Source organism: Camarhynchus parvulus, chromosome 3 (assembly GCF_901933205.1).
Source record: "Camarhynchus parvulus chromosome 3, STF_HiC, whole genome shotgun sequence".
Lineage (NCBI taxonomy): Eukaryota > Metazoa > Chordata > Aves > Passeriformes > Thraupidae > Camarhynchus > Camarhynchus parvulus.
Window position 1 is genome coordinate 21,738,566 of NC_044573.1, and position 21,524 is coordinate 21,760,089.

The 21,524-nt window shown below is 38.2% G+C and overlaps 1 protein-coding gene across 1 annotated transcript in view; it reads right to left on the minus strand.

The window, feature by feature from the left end:
* Window positions 1–1,793: 1,793 nt before the first annotated feature.
* The window catches only part of PPP2R5A (protein phosphatase 2 regulatory subunit B'alpha), a 40,744-nt gene continuing 21,013 nt past the window's right edge, over window positions 1,794–21,524 (minus strand). The window contains exons 3-13 of the mRNA XM_030944552.1: window positions 19,367–19,468; window positions 14,793–14,885; window positions 12,768–12,898; window positions 12,503–12,562; window positions 11,203–11,311; window positions 8,863–8,916; window positions 5,755–5,805; window positions 4,923–5,042; window positions 4,709–4,836; window positions 2,513–2,614; window positions 1,794–2,013 (exon numbers count right to left, since the gene is read on the minus strand). Coding sequence (XP_030800412.1) covers window positions 1,881–2,013; window positions 2,513–2,614; window positions 4,709–4,836; window positions 4,923–5,042; window positions 5,755–5,805; window positions 8,863–8,916; window positions 11,203–11,311; window positions 12,503–12,562; window positions 12,768–12,898; window positions 14,793–14,885; window positions 19,367–19,468 — 1,083 coding nt within the window. The 3' untranslated portion in view covers window positions 1,794–1,880. The remainder of the gene's footprint in view (window positions 2,014–2,512; window positions 2,615–4,708; window positions 4,837–4,922; window positions 5,043–5,754; window positions 5,806–8,862; window positions 8,917–11,202; window positions 11,312–12,502; window positions 12,563–12,767; window positions 12,899–14,792; window positions 14,886–19,366; window positions 19,469–21,524) is intronic.

Consider the following 21,524-nt stretch of genomic DNA (forward strand, 5'->3'; position numbering starts at 1 on the left):
CTACTGCATTTTTTTTTCTTTTTTTGCTAATGAGGTCAGAGAAGGTAAGTTGGAAGGCAATGTAGCTGCAGCTGTGGGGTGAGTAGAAAGCATAGTTGAATAAAAGATAAACTCCTTCTTGCAGTATGTACTATTTTTTCCTCTCAATAAACTGCCACAGCAGTCCACTTCAGTCACTACATCTCAGCTGTCAAGATGTTTTGTTTTATAAGGAAATGTTACAAGAGCAGACCAGTGATGCCAGCCAAGAAACCTTTCTTTTACATACCTATTTATAGGAGCAATCCTGACAGCAAGTGTTGCACAATTTGGAAGGCTATCTTACAGCTCCTCTATTGTTTTTTTTCCATTAGTCCCTATTTGTGACTTTGGGAAAAACTTGTCAGAATTACAAATGGCAGTGATTCATTCCTTGAACACCTGCAAGGTGTTTGGTTCCCCAACATTTGTGTAAGTTATTTTCATTTAGGCTCTGGGACAGCTGAACAAAGTTTGTCACACACTGGGAACTTTATTTTTTCTAAAAAGGCACTGAAGCACTAAACCAAGGTGAGCTGTGCTGGTGTGACTGTCCTTTCCCTTCAGGCACTGCCAGTCCCATGCCCTCTGTGAAACAACTGCTTAGACAAAAATGAAGCAACAAGTGCAATACAGTTGACTCAAAGAGTGTAGCAGGGACTTCCCCACTTTTGCCACTCAGTGAAAAGCCACACTGGACAGTTAAAAAGTTGTTTAGAACAGCCATTCTAATTCTCCTGGTCTTCAGAAACACAAAGATGTGAGGTACAGCACTAAATACAAACATAAAGACTTTATTGAATGCTGCTCAATTCCCCAAAGATCTTTCATTACAAAATTTTTCCACACAACTGCAATTTAAGAGATTGGAATGGTACTCTGATAAAAGATGTGAAAAAATACTTGATCAAGTAAACAGACAAGACTTCTATTGTCAATTTTCCACCTTTAAAAATAGACTGCATTTTCTTTAAAGAAAACAAGGAGTAATTTCTTGACATTCTTCCCTCCTTTCTAAAAAAAAAAGTAATGCCAATTTTGGTCTCATTCTTCAGTCCATGAGATGCTAATACTACTGCAGAAACATCCAAGATGAATCTCTCTTGGAGACTGCAGCACTCTGGAGGGTCCTTGGGCTGATGAGGAGCATCATCGATGGGCTCTCCAGAGGAAGCTCCATCCTCAGCTGTAGCAGGAGGAAATCCCTAACTAGCCCAGGACCCAAGAGGCAGCAGGAATGGGGCAGAGGCCCTGGCCACCCCAACCTGTTGCAGCTGATTCTCTCCCTGCCCTGCCTCCTTTCTGATGTGAGCATTGTACAAATCTAACTCTGAATCCAATTAGGAATTCAAGGACAGCTCTGTAGCTGAGTTCCTTTCAAAGCTGTCAGGGGCATGTACTGAGTATCTCAAGTTACTGCTAACGTACCTTGGTTTTATTTGAGAAAATACAGCACAACTAGAAGCCTTTTCTATCATCTTAACCAAAGTATGCAGCAATGTGAAAAGCACATATAAAACAAGGAAAAATGTGTACGTAGCAAACTATACCACCTATGTGCAACACAATCAAAAATTCAAGTCATAATTCTCACCACTCCCGTAATTATTTCACTCATTAAGGATGAAAACTCAGTTCTATGAAACACTGGAAGTGACAGTATATCAATAATTAGACAAATTTACAGTATGTTGTGGTAATGACATCACTTAACTGCTGTATTTTAAACTCAAATCTTTACATTTGCCAGAGAAAAAAATTGGCTGTTTCTATTATACTGATGAGGTTTCTTTTGCAAATCCTTATATATTTCAAAAGGGTACAAAAAAAGAATGTCTGCCGAGTAGAGGTGGTCATTTCTTTTATTTGGCACTTGTGTTGTGTGCATTGAGCACGTTGTGAGTGCTGTTCTGCTTTTCTGCCATCGCCTTCTTAAGCTTCAACTCCTCCAACCTTCTCCACAACTCTTCACGTTCCAATTCTTTCTTCTTCTCTCTGAAGAAAAGAGTGAAAGACCAGTTCCAGATGTGTTTTAAGCACAATCGAGACACAGTGACTTAACTGTGACTTGCATCTACTAATTCCACTTTAAAGTTTTTCTCCAAAGCTATTTTAGAGGCAATTAGAGTTTCCTCAATTAAAAAGAGAGCATAACAAATAAGTAATGGTGAGTGGTGAAACGGTACCTTTGCTCCAGCAAATGCAGACAATTGCTGTAGGGTGGCTTTGCACAGCTGACTGCTGCTTTAAGGAGGTTTTTTATCACATGCACACAAACGAAGGGCCTGAGAATCTTTGTGGGGGAGGAACAGAGCTGCAAGAGGGGAGCTGGAGCCCTCCTGCCCTTCCCTGGGCTCAGCTCCCCCAGGGCCCTGCCAGGCACTGCCTCGCTCACGGGACACCCAGCACCAAACAGCTCCACCAGAGCCCCAGCAATAGCCACAGTTACAGCTTGGACACATTGATCAGTGCAGCTTGGGAAAAGGCTCAGTACCTTTGCCTTTCTGCTTTGTACGAGCTCGTGAGTTCATCAAAGAGCTTGCCATTCATTTCCATCAGGGTTTTCAGCACGTTGTACACCAGTGCCACAATGGTTCTGAAACAGAAGGAGCACAGCCATGAGATCTACCAAGTGATAAAAGCAAGCATTTGATTTCTCTTTTGGATTCCAAGCTTCTTATTCAAGATACTGCTGTAAGGTCAGGGAGTTTCTGAAACAAAATCCTCTCAATTTTATTAATTTACAGAGGAAATTATAGTATAGTTAAACATTTTTTGAAATGGCTACTTAAATTCCTGACTTCTGTAATTGCACAGGATATAATTATTCATGCTGTGGCTGTACTTTAAAGCCATTCAATTATGTGAACCTTTAATAATCCAAGTTTTAACAACAACTCTGTAATATTTGAGCAATGAAATATGAGAGTCTAGAAAAATAGAACTTCTGGCTTGTAGCTTCAAGAAGGCAGCAGACAAACCACAGGCTTAGTGTGGTTTAGCACACAAAGCTCTCCTAGAAGTGTTTCTGGGCAGCAGGAGTCTTGCTGGAGAACTAGAATCAAGATCATCAGATAATGGATTTGGGTACTTCAGTTTCCTTAAAAAACTCACCAGCTTGAGCAACACTGGCTGTGTTACATGGCTGCCTGTATTCCTGCACTACCCTTCTTTTTCTTTGAGTATTCATATTTCAATAAACCATCTTAAACCTTGTGTTATCTCCTTTAAATGTACTCATCTTTATACAAAGAAATAAAAAACCAATAAAATTAAACATTAAAATGCCTGTCATTAAGCTTAATCACTAAGCAAAAAGCAGGTAAACTGTCTTTTCTGTCTTCTCCCTCACTAGCAGTTCTTTGCTGACTGCAAAACTGCAGCCCTGTGACCTTGAAAAAGGAGTCAAAAACCCCTAAGGAAATAAAGAAAGAACCAGGATTGCCTTTCCAGTGCACTCTGTCCATTGTGGCACTAGGAAATCTCCCAGCTGTTCATGACAGCCTTGTGCTCTTTCCATTCAAAATGCACAGCATCCTTTGCCTGTTTATACACTTATTTTTTAATTTTATATTTTTTGTACCCTGACTTTCATGTGGTTTGAGGTCAAAAGCTTATTTAAGGTTTTGGTTTTCTGAGTGGAAAAGTTGGATTTTGAGCAAGAAGTTGAGTCCCCATCAGACAACCGGATGGATAAAAGCATGTTTTGCTGCCCTCAAAAACAGATTATAATCAAAGGATTAGACTTTCTTCCCCAACCTTCTTTGTCTCAAGTAGGCATTTATCCTGTGTCTTCTACTTCCTTCATAAAGGGCAACTTCTGCCTGCAGACAGGGAAAGAGGGACATCCTCCAAATTTGCTGAGGTCCCAAATACACTGATGGTCCAAAGACTATTCTCCCAAGTTTATATTCAGTCTCAGCTGCTATGTTTGCAGCTAGACACACCATCTAGATAACCAGAATAACTGCAAAGCCTCCAAGGGCTTAAAACAGGACTTCTGTATTTCTGCAGGGCTGTGGGGGGCTCCTGCTCACCCTGGCTTTTGCCTGTACAAGCTTTATATTCTGCACACTAACTTGCAACTTAATTCAGGGTGCTGGCACCAGCAAGCTGTGCTTTTCAGTATTTCAATACCATTACTGCTTCTTTCAAACACAGGAATACCAATATTTAACTTGTGGCACCAATATTTAACTTTATAAGGTGAGGTAGTCACTCATCTCTCAGTCCTACCATCCTTTACAAGGGTTGCTATTCTCTGATAGTATCTTTCCCTCTTCTTATCTCACAGATCAGCAATAAACACTTGTGAAGACACAGACAGCTGTATGCATCTGAAGTACTAAAGGACAGCAAAGCATAAACAGAAGCAACCCCCAGAAAGGGTTTTGGCCTAAGTAGCATTAATTTGCATTTTGAACTTACACAAATGATCAATAGATTACAATATAAAGATTCTCATCCAATTTCCTCGCACTTTTTCAATAAATTTCAGGTCTCCATCATACCAGTGCAGAACACTGAAGGAACAACACAGCTGAAAGTGACACTTGATTAAACACCCAGAATGTCATGGATTTCATCTGATTTAAGTAAAAATGAAGTCACATTTACAAGCTCCCAATCCAAACCTGAAACAGGGGACAATTTATTTATGGTGCTACAGATAAAGTGAAATGTTACATACGGATTCCAGTGTTCTTTGGAGATCTTGTACAAACTGCCAAACATAATTGGTAGAATTTTATCAATGTTCTCCTCAATCAGGCTAAGAATATATTCGTTATTCCAGAAGTACAAAGCTCTTTCTGCAACCTGAAACACAAAGTTAAGGGTTCATAACAACCATAAAATCAGTTACCACAAGGTTTGCTTGGGGTTTATTATACTTTTTTATTTACCTGAAAATGTGAACTTGACACACTCTTGGATATTTGTTTAAATAAAGGCTCTTCTATTTTTTTGAATTGTGTTGGTTCTATAACATCTAAGATTTCTTCAATTTCACCTAAAAACATTACCTGTTAGTTTAGAAAGGAAAAAAAGGATGAGAGTGTTTCATATCACCATTGTAAACAGAAGCAAACAAAATACAGCTTATACATTAGCCATGAACCCTGCAAAGAACACTGTTTGTCATTACAAGGCATTTGGACATTCACAGGGGTTTTTTGCAGCCTAAAAGAAGTCAATCATCACTCTCAGCTAACAGGTTACAGCTCTCCTCTTGGACTTCTTTTGTGTAAATACTGAATACTTCACCAAACTGATCCTGCAGAAAATGGGATTTTACAGTTACAAAATAAAAAAAAATTAGGGCATCTTATTTCAAGAATGGTTGCAGAGATTATCAGAGATCACCAAAGTAGCTTTTGAAGTGATAAGTAGTTAATTCCCATATAAAACTGCAACCAGCAGAACTCTGTGTAGCTGGCACAGAGAAATTTATCACCACTTGCAGAAAAAGAGACAACAGCATTGAGGGACCCACTTTTAAAGAGTCGTTGGGGATGGAATCTGGTGGCATAAATCAAACTCCTGGTTTTTAAGCTCGTTTTAACTACACAGAAGAAACCAGACTGCATCACATGACAAAGGTGAATGCTTCAAGAAGCTTCAAGAACTGCACAAGTTTTCTGCAAGATCTCTTGAACAGCACAGCAGAGGTTTGTGAATCTGCCCCATGAGATTTTACATCACAGCAGACACCAGAAAATGAGACACAAAACTAACCTCTTTCTGACTGCATGTTTTTGGCCAAAATTTGAGCAATCCTCTGATTACCTGTATGAAAAATACAAACATGTTAAAGCAGGACAAGTTTCTACTACATACTAGATAAGAAAAAAAATACTGGTTTGCTTTTCCTTATCCAGCGGTTCAATGAAAACTGAATAAATTTAATTTAAATGTTTGTCTTGTTTAGGTCATCAGAATAGCTCAGATTATCAGAATAGCCCCTATTGCTTTGTGTGCCTGTGATTATCCATCCACACTCTGCCCCCATCCCAGTACTCAGATGAACTGACAGGATGCTGATCACATCAAAGCATCACAAAGTGAAGTTAAACTCCCTGTAGCTAAATCTCACAGAATATTTTTTTTGTTTTCTACTCATCCATACTTTGGGGAGCACCTGCCTGGGCATCAAAGGTTTGAAGCCTGAGAGGAAACAATAAATGCTGACAGGGCCCTGCAGAGGAGCCATGGCCTCCAACTCTTCCTTTTCTCTGCCACAATTTGACATGTTAGACTGGAAACTGAAGTAAGAAAGATGTGATCTTACAGAGAAAATGTATTCTAGTATCTACACTTGAAACTACCTTACACAAGACTGGAAAAACAAAACCTTTGGGAAAATTAATTGGAAATACAGCTCCCAAGAGGAATGGAGGGAATACAGCAAAGAAAAGCTGGAGGCATTTTTCCTAGAAATAAGCATCGCACATGGCATCTAAATTACAAAATGAATTCTGGCTTTAAAAAAAAGAAAAAAAAAAGCTGCAACTATATTCCAGAAGCAGAAACATTCTCAGAGCCTTATAAACTTTCATTCTGAAGAATGGACTTCTACTTTTTATGATACAACAGCACCTAACTGGTCATATCCAAAGGGAAAACTTACTCAATTATTTAAATACCTTCCATATTTGCTTTTTGTCATGTTATTTTTTTTCCTTCACCTTTACAGCTGGCTGCTTTATTAATAACTACATGGACTATCAAAAGTGGCTTTCCAGAGAAAAAAGTTAGTACAACTAAAGTGCACTTCTCAGCACAAATTACTGCAAGAATTTTAAAATATATTTTGCTAGGTAAGAGACCCATATTCCCAACTTGACAAAGAAATAACATGTTCTGAGTATAGCAGTGCACACCTCAACAAGATACGTATTCCTTGCTCCTCCTTGGAGTATCAGTTTCCAGCTTGACTGTGCCTTTGTATTAAAAAGCTGATACCTGCACATTTATGTTCATGGATTGCTGCTTTCACTACACAAGATCAATATTCTTCCCTGAGCTACAGGATTCCCATGAAGTGGGTTACAACTGTAGGCACCTGCTGGAAAACTGAACTCATGCACAAGGACTGCACATTTAGCCCGATTTCCTCCATGTAAAGGCCACTGCACTCAGCAGGGTTAGGTAACAAACCCCTCTTGTCAGCTCTGCAAACATCAGGACTGACCTGAGGCAGACTACCATAGCTACAAGAGCTTGGATTGAATGTCCTCCAAACTGACCCTGAGTGACAATCCCTGCCAGAAAAATAACAGTAAGGTATGTGTGAAGACAGCCTTCTGATGGAGTTCTTAAAATATTACTTGACCTAAAGCCAAGAAAAATTTCCAATGCTATCTCATCAGTTGACCCAAATTTCAAGATTTACTTTTCAAGCATTTCAGAAAGTTTCTTAAAGCTTCACTTCTTATCTTACTAACTTTAATTCCTTTATAAAACAACTTTTACTACACACCAGAGTAACAACCAAGGCAGTGACTCTGCAGTGAGTTCTTGTGTCTTCTCCAGCCTGAATTCACCTTTAACTGATTAAGAAGCAACCACAATTGTACAGACCACGGTCCAGATGAGCCTCAGAACTGCTCTGTGGCACTGCTCCAAAGCCCTGCCTTCTTCACAGCAGTTTGGGCTTGGATCCTGCCCCACACTTCTGTAAATTTGTGTCAGGAAGTTCTGACCTTGTCACGCTGTCACTTCACTCAATCTTGCAGGTTTTTATGTAACACTCCACATTTTCTGCTCACATGTCAGCTTTAACTGTCAAAATGCCTGGGTTGTTTCCTCACTTGGCTTAAGGAACACAGGTTACACAATTCCCTTCTCCTCTCCCTATCCTACAAAATAAGCTAACTGACCAGTGTGGCTGGGAACATTGCAGCACAGGGGGAAAAAGATGCTCCAAGCACACAAGGCAAATCCACAGACACCCATCACCAGGTACAGAATAACTGGTCAGCTGAAATGGCTGTGCTGAAAACAAAACAAGCTTCCTGAAAGGGCACTCCATGAAAATCAATGTTATTTTCCCAAAGCTATTTAGCTCTTTTTTTTTTTTACAGAAGAAAATTTAGGTCTTCCATAAGCTCTTCATTTTTCTGTCACAAAAGGGGTAAAGTATTTAAATACCAACATAGCCCTGATGGAGATATTCCTGATTGTCCAACTAAAAGCAGTTTCTTTTATAGCTGGCCTGACATCACTCTGTGTCCTCAGGAGCTGCTGCACTGCCCTGAGCCTCTGCTCTCCATGGGCCCTGCCAAAGCCTGAGCACAAACCCTTTCTAGCTGAGCTGTCAATACCTATCACAGGAGACTCACTCTGGCAAAAGGCACAGATGCCTCAAGCACCTGAGTTTTGGCAGCCAAGAGGCACCACAGGAACTAAAGAGGCCAGACAGAAACACCACATTTGGAATTTCAGAGTTCTGTCTGTCTAAATGAAGTGTTGTTTTTCTTTTCAACTTTTATTTCGGGATTGTTTATTCCCTAAAATATTTCAACTTCATGCACTGGCTAAGCACAAGCAATCTGTACCAAAACCATTGACATTTTAGCTTTTATGAGGAGACAATACAGTCATGACATGCTTTCTCATTTGGGGTAGTTTGGTTGATTCCAGAAGTTCAAACTTAATAGTTAAATCTGTGCTCTAACTCAAAATTTTCTTAACTATTCTAGATTTCATTTCCACCCCCCAAAAAATTCCTACCTCTCCATCTTTAATCAGGATAACACAGCACTGCTGCACAATTCAACAGGTTACACTGCAATATTTAATTGAAATTAAAAATAGAAAGACATCCAACTGAAAAACACTTACAGGCTCTGTTAAAGTTGTATCTTTTTCCAGGAACTGTACAACACAATAGGCAAGCTAGAATGTAAGTCATATGGTTATTTAGTTTAAGCAGACACTGTTTGGACATTGCAGCACTACTAAATATCACAACTTCTAATGCAAGCACTTCAGATCATGGGGGGGAACCCAACCCAAGACACCCCTACACAGCCAGTTCATATTAGTCCAAACTAAACAAAACAGCAATTAAAGCAGCAAGATATACAGGCCTGCTCTATCTTAAGAAAACTTCCTGCATACCAAAAACATCTTTTCTTTTCAGCCTAGAAAATTATTTTTAAGCTTGGCAGATATTTCCCTAACTAAGATCCCATAAGCAAACAGATTTTTCTTAACATCAACTCCTGTTGATTAACAATACAAAGCTATCACTTTCAAACACCTATTTTGGGGTAAAAAAGGCCACACTTCCAGTAAAAACCAAGTTGTGACACAGGTTTGACTGAGCACACATTGCACATTGCTCAGGTGACATCTAGAGCACACAGCATTCAGGGCTAAGATTACAAGTGAAAGAATTTGAAGATATTCCAAGGCCACAGGAGATGAGGCAGCTGCTGCCCAGCTGAGCGTCCTGTCCCAGTGCAGCAATGGCCAGCAAGTGCCTGGGGAAAGGTGGAAGGAGTGGGGAAGCATCATGTGATGAAGGCACCAGCACTGCCCTCCCAGCTTCTCCTGGCTTTTGTGTGGGGCCTGCTCAGACCAAGGATATTTAATGTTATGTAATTACTTAGAGTTTAGTTACTGAGCACATAGCTGAGTAAGTAAACAACCATCCCAGGCAGAAACCATACAATAATGCTATTACTGAACTAGTTACAATCTTTCCTAGATTCCATTAAGACTGATTTTAAAAAGTCACAGTATTTCACAATATAAGCAAAGACAAAAATTATGTAATAGGCATTACATTTCAATACTCAGGATGCTTGAATTTAAGCATCACCGTTTTTTTTAATTATGCCAAAGCAGATAATTACAATGCTGTAATTGCAACAGGTCTAATTTATTTCTTTTGCCCTTAGGCTACTGATGTATTTGAATAGACTCAAAAAATAATAAATGTCACACATTAATCTCACAAATCCCATTATATGTGTATATTCAGTAATGCTTTACTGTCCCCAAAGACTCAGCTCATCTTCAAGGCTTTAACTTTTAAGGGTAGGCTCTACTTTACTCAGTACCAAAGCAACCAGGCCACTTGGGATTGCAGAGCAGATTTAGCACTGGCTTAGCCCTTTGGGACAAAATGAAACACACAGCGCTGTGTATGCACCTGGCACCAGCGTCTTATGAAGGGACACAAGGGTGGCCTGGTCAGCAGGAAAAATGTGACTTCCAGGTACAGCTGAATTAATAGGGCCCTTTCAGTAGCCATGAGCTGGACTAAATGTATCCCAGAAAAAAGGGGAGCTTGCTGCACTGATCTGTCAGTGAGAACACCTTTGGAGGTTTCATGGAGCAGCAAGGCATAAATCACAAAGGCAAGCGATTTGCTCAATTTAAAACTTCATATGAGAATTAGGAATTGTGTGAGCTCTTCACTTGAGCCTGTTTGTAGGCTATACAGTCACAATGATTTCACTTTAATTAGAAACCCATCTTCTTGTATCTTCAGTCTGTATTAGTGAGCTAAGTTAAAAATTAAGTTTTAATTAGCCACAGCAGAATTACTCCCAAGTTTGCATCAACCATATTCAATACTTGTAGTGCCATATGTCTGGAGAGGATACAGATTATTCCTCAAATGAAATGCTGAATGTCTGTGGCAAGTATAAGAATCCAAGTCAGCTGAAGAACTGCAGCATTCTGACAGCATGTCATGGATCTACATAATTCCTGCCTGATCCAGAGAGCTACTGTGCACTTCTGCTATTTATAAATGGCAACAACATTCTCCCTCCCACCCCATCACTGGTGCAGCTTTAGAAAGAAAAAAACACTTCTGAAATAAATACCTGGCCATACCCAAGGGTCCTTAACACACAGCCTTTAAGTTACATAAAGGAAATGACAACAGCACAAGGCCCTGGGATTAAATGAAGATTAAAGTGTGACAAGACTACAAGCAAAAAAGCTTCCAACTTCAGCTCACTGGTACATTCTTTCACTTGTAATATATGCCAAATATTACCTCAAAATTAACATTTAGATATAAGATCTGGAAGACTCTTTCTAGAAGTGACTGAATTGGTAAGTATTTTGGAATATTGGTATTATAACACATAGTGCTTTAAATTTCATTTCAAATGTAAATACAAAAACCCCACCACTCTTAAAAAATAGGCAAAAGCTTACCTGTGCATGAAACAAAGCTAATCCCTTTGCAGTATGCATGGGAATCAGAACTTTCATAAGGAACTGTTTGTGTTCTGCTTTCAGTGGCAGTGCAAAACCATTGATAATACTGAAAACATGAATAAGCAGGATTTATTTTTATTAAAAAAATAAATTCTTTCCTAGCAAGTCAAGAATTTCTGCAAGTTCAACTGAAACTCCATTTCTGATTCAGTTTTTAAACCTGATTATTTTGAAGCCATAAAATAGCTCAACATGTGCACAATCTTTGAAATGCTGGTATAATGAGAGTTTAGACTCTTGGTAAGGAATACCAGAGAACCACACAAGAAGCTAAATAATACCCATTAGATGAGCTGAAGTACTTTTGTCATCCATTAAATAAAATCACCTACAGTAAGTCCAGCTGTCTAATTGCAAAGCTTAGACAGATGCATCAGGAGGCTCATCCATCTCACCCACCATCACTAGCATCATGCAGAGAAAAAAGATTATACAATTGTAACAGTGCACTTTAGGCACTTGTTTTGAGATTGTTGAACAACCTTTCCCTTCAAAAACAAAGTTTCAAAGTTGTTTCATTGATTCAGTCTCTTATATTTAAGAGTTGAAGAGCTATAGACAAGACAAAAGTCTGGCAGGAAAAGGTTAGTTTCTCTTGCCCCTCACATTTTAGGCAAATCTGAGAAAATTATGGGATCCCTATCACTTGATTTTTCAAGAAAATTTGTTCCACAATAGCTTCACCATATTTGTATTTTTAGTTAGACCAATAATACAATTTTCTACTGTGAAATGCGTGACAGTTTTGGAAAGGCAGTAAAAAAACTACCAAAGTTAAATTTAAGTTAGTAAAATAACATTCAAAAAAAAGGTAACTAAAAAACCCCTAGCACTTACAAGGCTTTCCTGAATAGAACTGAAGGAAAACCAGCCTGCTGAAGATTAAAACATTTCATTCAGCATGGGGGCAAAAGTTAACATTCGTTTTCTGAATCAAAGGACAAGTCATCCATCAGGCAGAAGATAAGCAAGACTAGATAGGTCTGACAAACAAGGACCCTTGAGAAACATTTTTTGCCTGTCATCTTCAAAACTTGCACTGAAAAAGGAGTAATTTATTCTGTGTCCTAATTTGATATTCATGTCGTAACGCAGACAGTATTAGATTATCAGTGACTGCACTTCATCACTCGTTACAATAATAATTCTCTTCCCCCCTCTGCATTCCCAAAGCACAAAAGCTGAAGCAAACATTCACAATAATGTTTTATATTTTCCTGTGTGAAATTAAACTTACCTTCCTAATATCTCAAGGAGTTCAGCAACACCATTGAAGTGCTCTGTTTCATATATAAACCTGTTACCAAAAAAGACAACCATCAAAATGTGCCACAGAGGCTCAGAGATTCCAAAGAAATAACTTTTACTAAGCTTCAAATATTTGAAAGCAAGATCACAGACCATACACAGGTCTTTCATTTAAAGAATAAATTACTGCAGACCCAGACTGTGAAGGCAAGATAAAATATTCCTCAACCTAGTCACACACAAACACAGCATACCTGAGGAAAATGTTGTTTATCTGTTTCCTGATGAATGCTCTTAAACCGAGGAATTTTCCATAAATTCTATGAAGAACTGTCTTTAGGAAATCACGTTCTCGTGGGTCTTCACTGTCAAAGAGCTCCAACAACTTTAAAAATTAAATAGAAATGTGTTACTTTTGAAAGACTTAAGGTTTTATTTTGTTACTACCTGATTTGAAATTTATCTTTAACTTACATGTTTACATTAGGAAAAAAATAGAATCAGTTTAACTGGACTTTTTTTTTAGATGTCAATAGTAGATTTTCAAAATTGCATTTTTAATAAAGTTGATTTTTCCCTAGTAAAGCCATTCTGTGTACAACAGACACTGAAGTCATTCCAGTAACTATTAACCTATCAAAATAAAAATGCAATTGCAAACATGAGATTGTCAAACTGTAGGTAAGTGGTTTACATTTGTTACTTAAGAAACCAGAATGAATCAAATCCATATTCTATATTTACAATTTAATTAAAATCCTTTACTGCTTATCTCAAAACTTGTGTTTTGATGGCCAAGCAAAAGCATTCCCATACAAGAAATTTTACAATTAAGGAGGAGGCCATGGAATAAACACAAGATATGTAATTACTAACCAATTCCCTATTAATACAGACTAAGTGCTGCAAGAAGCTAACAAAACTTTTCACACACTTTTTTCTTGTACAAAGTCTTCCAAGGACATAAAAAAGACCATGCTCGCTCAAAGACATTAAAAAATACTCCAACCATGTTACAGACCATAATTTTTGTTATTTTTTTAACCCTGCATGGCCAAGCAACAGCATATTCAGAAATGTTAGCTGCCTTGAGCAAGTCAGTAACAGCTCAAGCAGAGTCTCCTGCTCAGGTCTGAGCTTAGGTATGTCAGTACTAAGCAGCACAAGGGACTGGAAACAGCTGTTCAGGAACTTGGTTCAAGCTCATTTCAATTTTATATTTAGCAGGAATTTCTCAGGGTCACTACTCCACGTTTTTTCCCATATATAGCTAGCTGTTGGTTGCATTGTCTCTATCTTGTACTCTAGAAAGATCAAGTGAAATGTCAGGAACAAACTCTGCAATGCTGCTCTCGAGGTCCACCGTGTTAAGCGGACACCCGTAGCAAATAGCTCACCAGCAGCCTCAGGCTTAAATTTGGTGTGTAAGTTGAATAAAACTGAGAAGAGAACACATACACAACAACAGCAGAACCAACTGAGTGGGAATTAAATGAAGGTAGGGAGGGAAAGCATCCATCTTGTGGTTTTACTTTTCCTTGCTGTATTGTGAAGACCTGCCAGCACTCACTCTTCAGACACTGAGCAAACAAGTATTTTGACAAACAAAATTTGGCAAACAAACATTTCAACATAGTGAAAAAATCCCCACTGAATTCACCTTGAACCAAAAATTGCTACTGCATTCTACACTGTAATTCCCTAAGAAGTTATATTTAATATGAAATCTCACTTCATCTTCTTGCTCATAGTTGCTTTGCATGGTAAAGCATGACTTTCCTAAGTAATTTCTTACTTGATTTTCCTTCCATGGTTAATACACAATAGTAAAGAGACTTACACTATCTAGACATGAGTAAGGAGGTGTTGAAACACATTTCATGTACAAGAAGTGCATGAACATTTAACAAGAAGAAAGTTTGCTGTAAGTTTTCCCATGGTAAAAAAACCTAAAAAACAATCTTTGAAGGACTACAAAAATATAATTACCACATTGTTGATTTGGCTGGAATTAAGTTACAAACCATGAAAAACAGAACTTTACAAATCCCAAATATCTTGCATTGTAAAGCACTGAGGTTGATTTCTGAAAACAAAGTGTTCCTGAATTTACTAAATACATATAGCCTCTGTGGTATGAAGTGCTGTTTATTTAGTGTTTGGCACCAAACCACTGCTGCAGCAACTGAAGTTTACCCTGTGTCAGCAGGAAAGCTGATAAATTAAGCTTGAGAGGTGATCTTTAAATGCCACTTTCAACTTTACCAGCCTCCCCTTACCTGCTGTACAAATCTCTGGTCAATGTATCGCTTCGCAATGCTGGGCTGAAAATCCGGGCTCTCCAAAAACCTCAGGAAAAACTCATACACCAGCTACAAACATGGAAATGAAAATTCCAATTAGTAAGTACACCACAACACAAATCTCAGCTTTGTCACCACCACCAAAGGCAGTGGGACTATTCACCTGCTCAGAAAGTACAAAAGGAATCAAAGCCTAACACATCACTGCTTAACCACAGTTCCAACTGGAATTTACTGAAATAATTACAGTAAGTACCCAGAACACTTTAATTCCCAGAAGAGTCAAAACTTAAAAAATAATCTACTGAAAATACCACTAGTGGACAAAAAACAAAGCTCTAAATGTTACATTCCTGCCATGTTAAGAACTTATTATGCAAAAATAGGTTACCAAACATTGAGCAGCAGTGAGAGTTAAATTAAGTGCTTTAACATTACATAATTCCTTAAAGAGATGAAGAAACATCTACTAAATGTACCTGAAATTAAGTTTTGACCACAAACTCTGAAAATAAAAAGTTGTATTAAAACAGCTGAATGAATTCACAGAAAGAATTCAGATTAAAATTAGGCTTCTATATCCTGGAAACTCATTTGTAGCACATTATTTCTACTTAATTCAAGTTCCTATTTGCTACAATCCCACAATGCCCAGAGATAAAAATCTTGATAAGAGCTAGAGCTACCAAAGGCCTGGGCTAGCAGAGAGTGGCATGAAGAGGCCAGAGCACAAGTCCCATATTTTGGGGTTCATCAGAAGTCCAAGACAAAACACTGCACTTGCATAACAATGGCAGATGAATAAAGCACACAGAAGGCACCTCTTTGCTAAGACAGAACTGAGAGGAAAGATGCCTTATGTTTAGATGACATTCAGAGTTGCTCATGTTCTCAATGCCTATTTCATAACTCCATATAATTAAACAGCTGATTAGTAATAACACTACAATGCAATTTAGGTACATAATGCCAACACTGACTGGCCTTCTAAATAAAACCCATGCAGAGCTCTGCTCATACTCAAAGGCATGAATTTCAACTATCACCACTCTGAGGACTTAACTAAACTGAGAGCCAACACCTGAATAACTCGTAATTATAATTAGGAAGCTCACTTCAGAAAAATGCATGACAGTAAGTGCTTTTATGTGGAACATTTGAGCTGACAGTTACTTATGCATAGCCTCAAGGAGGGTGTGCTGTATCTGCAAAGCAGACGCTCAGAAACTCAAGCTACCCTTCCCTTTGTCCCGCTCTGACAGACTGCAAGAAGAGTTTTTCATATCAGCAGTTTACACAGAATAACAGGATTGTTAGGGTTGGGAGGGATCTCTGGGAATCATCTAGTCCAACCCCCTTTCCAACCCAAAACATGCCCATTCTACTGATCTTTTTCAAATTAGCACTCAGATAAATTTGTATAGAAATGGGCAACATATGGCCAGAGGGAGGTTATTTACCACAGATTCATAGGGATTAATTTTGGAACTTAATTCAAGATTTCTGTAATAAATTCCTATATGAATTATTTCTGTCAGTGACAACAGTAAAGAACAGCCATGTGTGATAACTGCCACAATATTAGGAGCTACCACCAGGGGGAAAAACAGAAAATAGAAGTATGTCATGTTATCCACAAGAAAGGACAAGTTGACTCTGAAGTTCTAGAAGAATAAATACAGGATGAAACTCAAAGATTGCAAAGTCACAGTTGGAGTTCCATTAAATAGCTCTGCTAAGCATTTGCAAGCCCTGAAGCTGAGAAAGGGTTAACCAGAGGATGATTCAGATCCATCCTCACAATGAAGCTATGGAAGTGACAGATGAAATCCTAGGATATTCCACGAAGATAACTGACAGCATAGACAGAGATGCACAGACCTACATGTGCTTGAGGAAATTTATTAAAACCTGGAAGGATACAGAGAAAGAGCCACCAGAATTGTCATGGGATAGAACACTTTCTAAGAGTGAACACCATATTGGCATATTTTGTTTTCCCTAAAGGACAGGGGAGGAAGGATAATTACAGCTTCTTTCCATAAACAGATATACTGACTGCAAGAGACATCAAGCAGAATAACTAAGTGAAAAGCACAATGCTGCAACATCTTGTAACAAGCTGTCCAAGATTAAATTCACCTGGGTATGGTATCAAATAACTTTGGAAATCCTTGTGAGATACATGAAAGCCTACATAAAGCCTCTTTATGCAGGGCATTTCAGGAATCAAGTTGCAGTGGCCATTTCTGGGTAAGTCAAACTCTCATTTCTCCTGTGTGCTAATGTTTGTAAACTTAAAAGCACCAACAACAATCAAACTAGGGACATCAGAACAGATTCGGGCCACAACAGATCCTAGCTAAAGAGACAGGCATGCTCAGCTTTCTTAACACAAACATTACTTCTGCAAGTACTAGATCAGGAGAAAGATGATGGATTTAGCATTTTTTGTTCTCAAAACTGTTCTGTTTGGGTCAAAGAGCTATGAAATACAACTCCTAATGCTTTAGTGATTCAGTCTTGCAGGGACCACTAGCATCTTATTGCTTTAAACTACCAATTTCACCAACTCTGCAACTCCCTGAGCTTCAAAATGCTTTAAATGGTTGCTTCTAAATACCAACCTGTTCAACCTACTTTGGCTGTTACAAACCATCTTGAGCTCTGCTTTAAAGCAAAATCTTTCAAGTGCCACTCATTTTACTGAAGGTCTGGAGTCTTTTGTTGTGGCTACACACACTGGTAACTTACTAAGCAATTATGTCAACAGATTCAAGCAGAGAGAAGAGCAGAGGTTCAGATTTTTTTGTTTCTTCTCTCAGAAAAACTGGCTACCTGACCGCCAAATCAGGATAGAATTTGGAATTTGTTTGTAATTATCTGTCACAAATCACAGCCACCAAAACATCCACACCTTCCCTCCTTACTCAGTCCTTTAGACTATGCCAAAAATAATAGTGTATTTTGCTGGGGAGGAGAATGGTTGTGTACAGATTTTATTCCACACACAAAATCTGACATTTCCAGCACCTTTGTGCTCCTGAAGGGCAATGAGCAAATTATCCAACTCTGTATTCGATGGTCCAATAGCACATCAACTGTAAAGGACAAAGTGGGAAACACAAACTGTTTCCACTGTGCTGCAAGGAGTGATCTATTCCAAGGCAGGATGAACAACAGACACAGGAGAGGGAAATCCACAGCCAGTGACCAGACAGCCTGGCAAAAACTCCCTTGGAAGACAGCAAGGAAGAAAACTGAAAATACAATTTGAAATAATACCACAGGCTACACACATCTTTCAATTCCTCTCAGGCAAGCCTAAGGCACAAGTGAACTGATCACAAAATCCACTGGCCTTTTTCTATGAGCAGGACTAGAGTTTAATTATGACCTAAAGTGAACTGAGATAGCATTTACAATTTTTACCTCTGAGACACAGGTATTTAGCAGTCAGGTGGTGCTGCTGCTGACTACAAGAGACATTTGTTTAGCTCTTGCACCCGCCCACCCAACAAGGCTTGGCTTTGACCCAGCTCAGTTATAGCCATTTCACCTACAAATTAGAATCAGCCATATATAAGAAAATAATTATCACAGCCTTTAACCTGCAGAGTTATTTTGTGTGATAACTTAATTCTTGTTCGGTTTAAGTCTGAAATACTATGCTGAATACATACCTTTTAGAGTCAATATTAGAAACTCAGTTTTTAAATAAGAGCTTTTATATAAGAGCATTTCTGGATGCATTAGAACTGTAATATTATAGGGGCACAGTAACATTTTAGCTCTTGAGAGGAGAGAGCAAATGGTATGCAGATGTGCAGCTGCTTAATCTACCACTGCTAGGAGTTGCTACTTCACTTTTCTTTAACAGATACTACTTACATAAATTCAGCAATGAACTACCTGAGATATGTGCTTGGACATTTACAGCTGCTAAGAGTTAATTGAAAATAAAATAAAATTCAGCAGCCTTTCAAGTCAATCACGTGATTGATACAGCAGAGCTATAAAGATCACGAGATCCCAGGGAAGTGCAACAATGGAATAACCATGCAACTGTTACCAAACAACGCTGAGATTGTCAAGTTTTGGCATGGAGGGAGAGAAGGAGGGGATTTCTATTTGCTCAAAGGACAAATAAAGGCTATTACTCCATTTTTTGTTATTGCCACGAGAAACAGAACTGTTAATATTAACTTGTATTTTATTGAAGCAACACTAAAAAGTTGCTCAGTTGCAGAAAACAAACCTCTTAGGTGAAGAACATAAATTACCTGAAGTATCCACAGTTTTAAGACATACATACACCACAATTTAACAGTGCAATCCTTCTGTTTTAAAAACAGTATTTAAGCCACTTAGAAGAGTTACATTCAGCCAAATTTATACACACTTTAAAAAGCACCACTTTTTTTCCCCTCTTGAGTATAAAAACTCAATTGTATTATAGAAGAAATTTTCTTGCTCTTAACAAAGGCACAAAATGACTGAAGTATCCACATAGCCTTACAAGAAGGCTTGGAAATAAAGGAACCACACACCTGTATGTGGGGCCATGAGGCTTCAAGAGTTGGTTCATCTTCTTCTGGATCAAAATCAGGGTTATCACTAGGTGGAAGTGTTCTGAAAATATTAGAACTAATCTGTAAGGAAAAAACAAAATTACTTGTGTCACTGTTTATGCCTTCACAGATCACACTCATTAAGGTACTGCATTTATCCTGAAATCAAATGAAACAAAACCATGTAAAAAAAGTAATATAAGGCACTACCTCATTTTTTCAAAACTGCAGGATACAAACAGCCAGAAGTCTGTAAGATGTCAGTGAAAATAAGAATTAGTAACTTTTGTCTCAACTGCTTTACAAGCTTGGAGCTTTAGACATGGTCATATTCCAGAATCTTCCCTGAAACTATGGAAGTTTTAAAAAAATCAGCTTCCCTATCAAAAACAATTTTTAACTACGTGACACCAAGAGCTGTTTTTATATAAGACCACAAATAAAACATAACTAATCAATTATGATTTAATGAGAGCTCTCTCCACGTAGGCGAGAGCACGTCTGTCATGTAAGGCAGACAATTCCAAAAATGTATCTTATATCTACAGTTCTTTACTTAATTTCAAGATATTTCTGTTTACATTTTTTCACCTTTGAATATTTCAAGATGTTTCAAGGGTTTGGAAAGTTAGAAACACATAACCATTCTAGCTTTTCCATTTCACATAGCAGCTATTTTTTCCTAAAGATACTCTAGGTTACTTTTAGTATGATATAGTCACATCAAATCAATTTCAAAAGGACAAGTTTAAAAAGGTTTCTTCAAGGATTTTTGAAGTATATTGAAGTATGGATAGAAGACCATGCAGATGTCAAAGGAAAAATGTCATAGCACATACTGGATTTAAATCTCTAACACAAACAAAAGAGAACATGCAATGCAGTTAATTTCTGCATTTTCTACCATTCTTTCAGAACAAGTTTAACCCAACTTTTCCAGCACCTTTCAAACTCTTTTAGACTTTTTGATCAAATCTGTTTCAAGTAGCTGCTTATCACCCAAGCCTACTAAGCACAAAAGGAACTGTTTGACAGTTTGCACAAAATCCTCCTGCATATATTCCAAGGAGTCTCCAAGGTGTTTGAAGAATCTAGCAAAAGGACTTTACAAAGATCCTGAAGTCACCCAGCTGGCTCTGCACACAAGAATCAGCTGCTTCATTAAACAAGATACACAGCTATTGCATAAACTGACTTTTCATTTCCTCCAATGCCCTTTGTTCTGTGTCACTGTCTCCTGCTGGGACATGGCAAAGCTCACCTGGATTGGAAGGGCAGTGAAGTTCTGTGTGGATGGGCTCAGCTGTCTCTGAGCTTAATGCACAGGAAAAACAACAAAAAAACAAAACAAAAACCCAAACCAAATAAAACCACCCAAAGAAACAAACAACCCCACAAAAACAGTTGTCCTTTAATGTTGTAAACACAAGGGACTTGGGATTCCAAAGCTCAAGAACAAAAGGCTGGGGGGGGAGAGGAAGGGGAAATAGGAGTCAGAGAACATTAATTTTAATCAAGTTCAAAACCCAGCATTACAATCCTGGTTCTTTTATTTGCTTTATTTACTCTTACCAGCTATTCAATAAAACCCTCCAGCATATGAATCAGTCTCCTACAGAGAATGTTCTACCACTGATTGCAAGTGTTCTGGTAACATCTCCTGAAAACACTTTTTTTCTTTCTAGATGCATCTTGCTGAACTGAGCTCGTCAGCCTTGAGCACAGAACCTCAGAGTAGTGAGGAAGTTTCATGTCCAAAACAAAGCTACTAAATACACTTCTGTAGCAGAAACAATTAGCAAGCCTCTCAGCCAGGCCTTTGAAAACCAATTGTATGATTTTCAGAGTATTCACTACTTCCACTAGCATTATTCATCTCTAAGAATATATGAAGCTTAAAATAAACCTTGCACCCTTTTTATGTACTAGCCTGTCTCCCCCCAAAAAAACCCAAAAACCAGTTAATTTATCTTATTATGTTTGCAGTACTGCAAATTCTTCTCTATATTCTCTCATATTATTTAAAACATTCTTTTTCTTTCCTAAGTTGTGTCTTATCCCAAAACTGTGATTTCAGAAACACAAATCATTAAAGGTTTTTAAAGTTGGATAGATTTCCAGATAAATCCAGCATCAG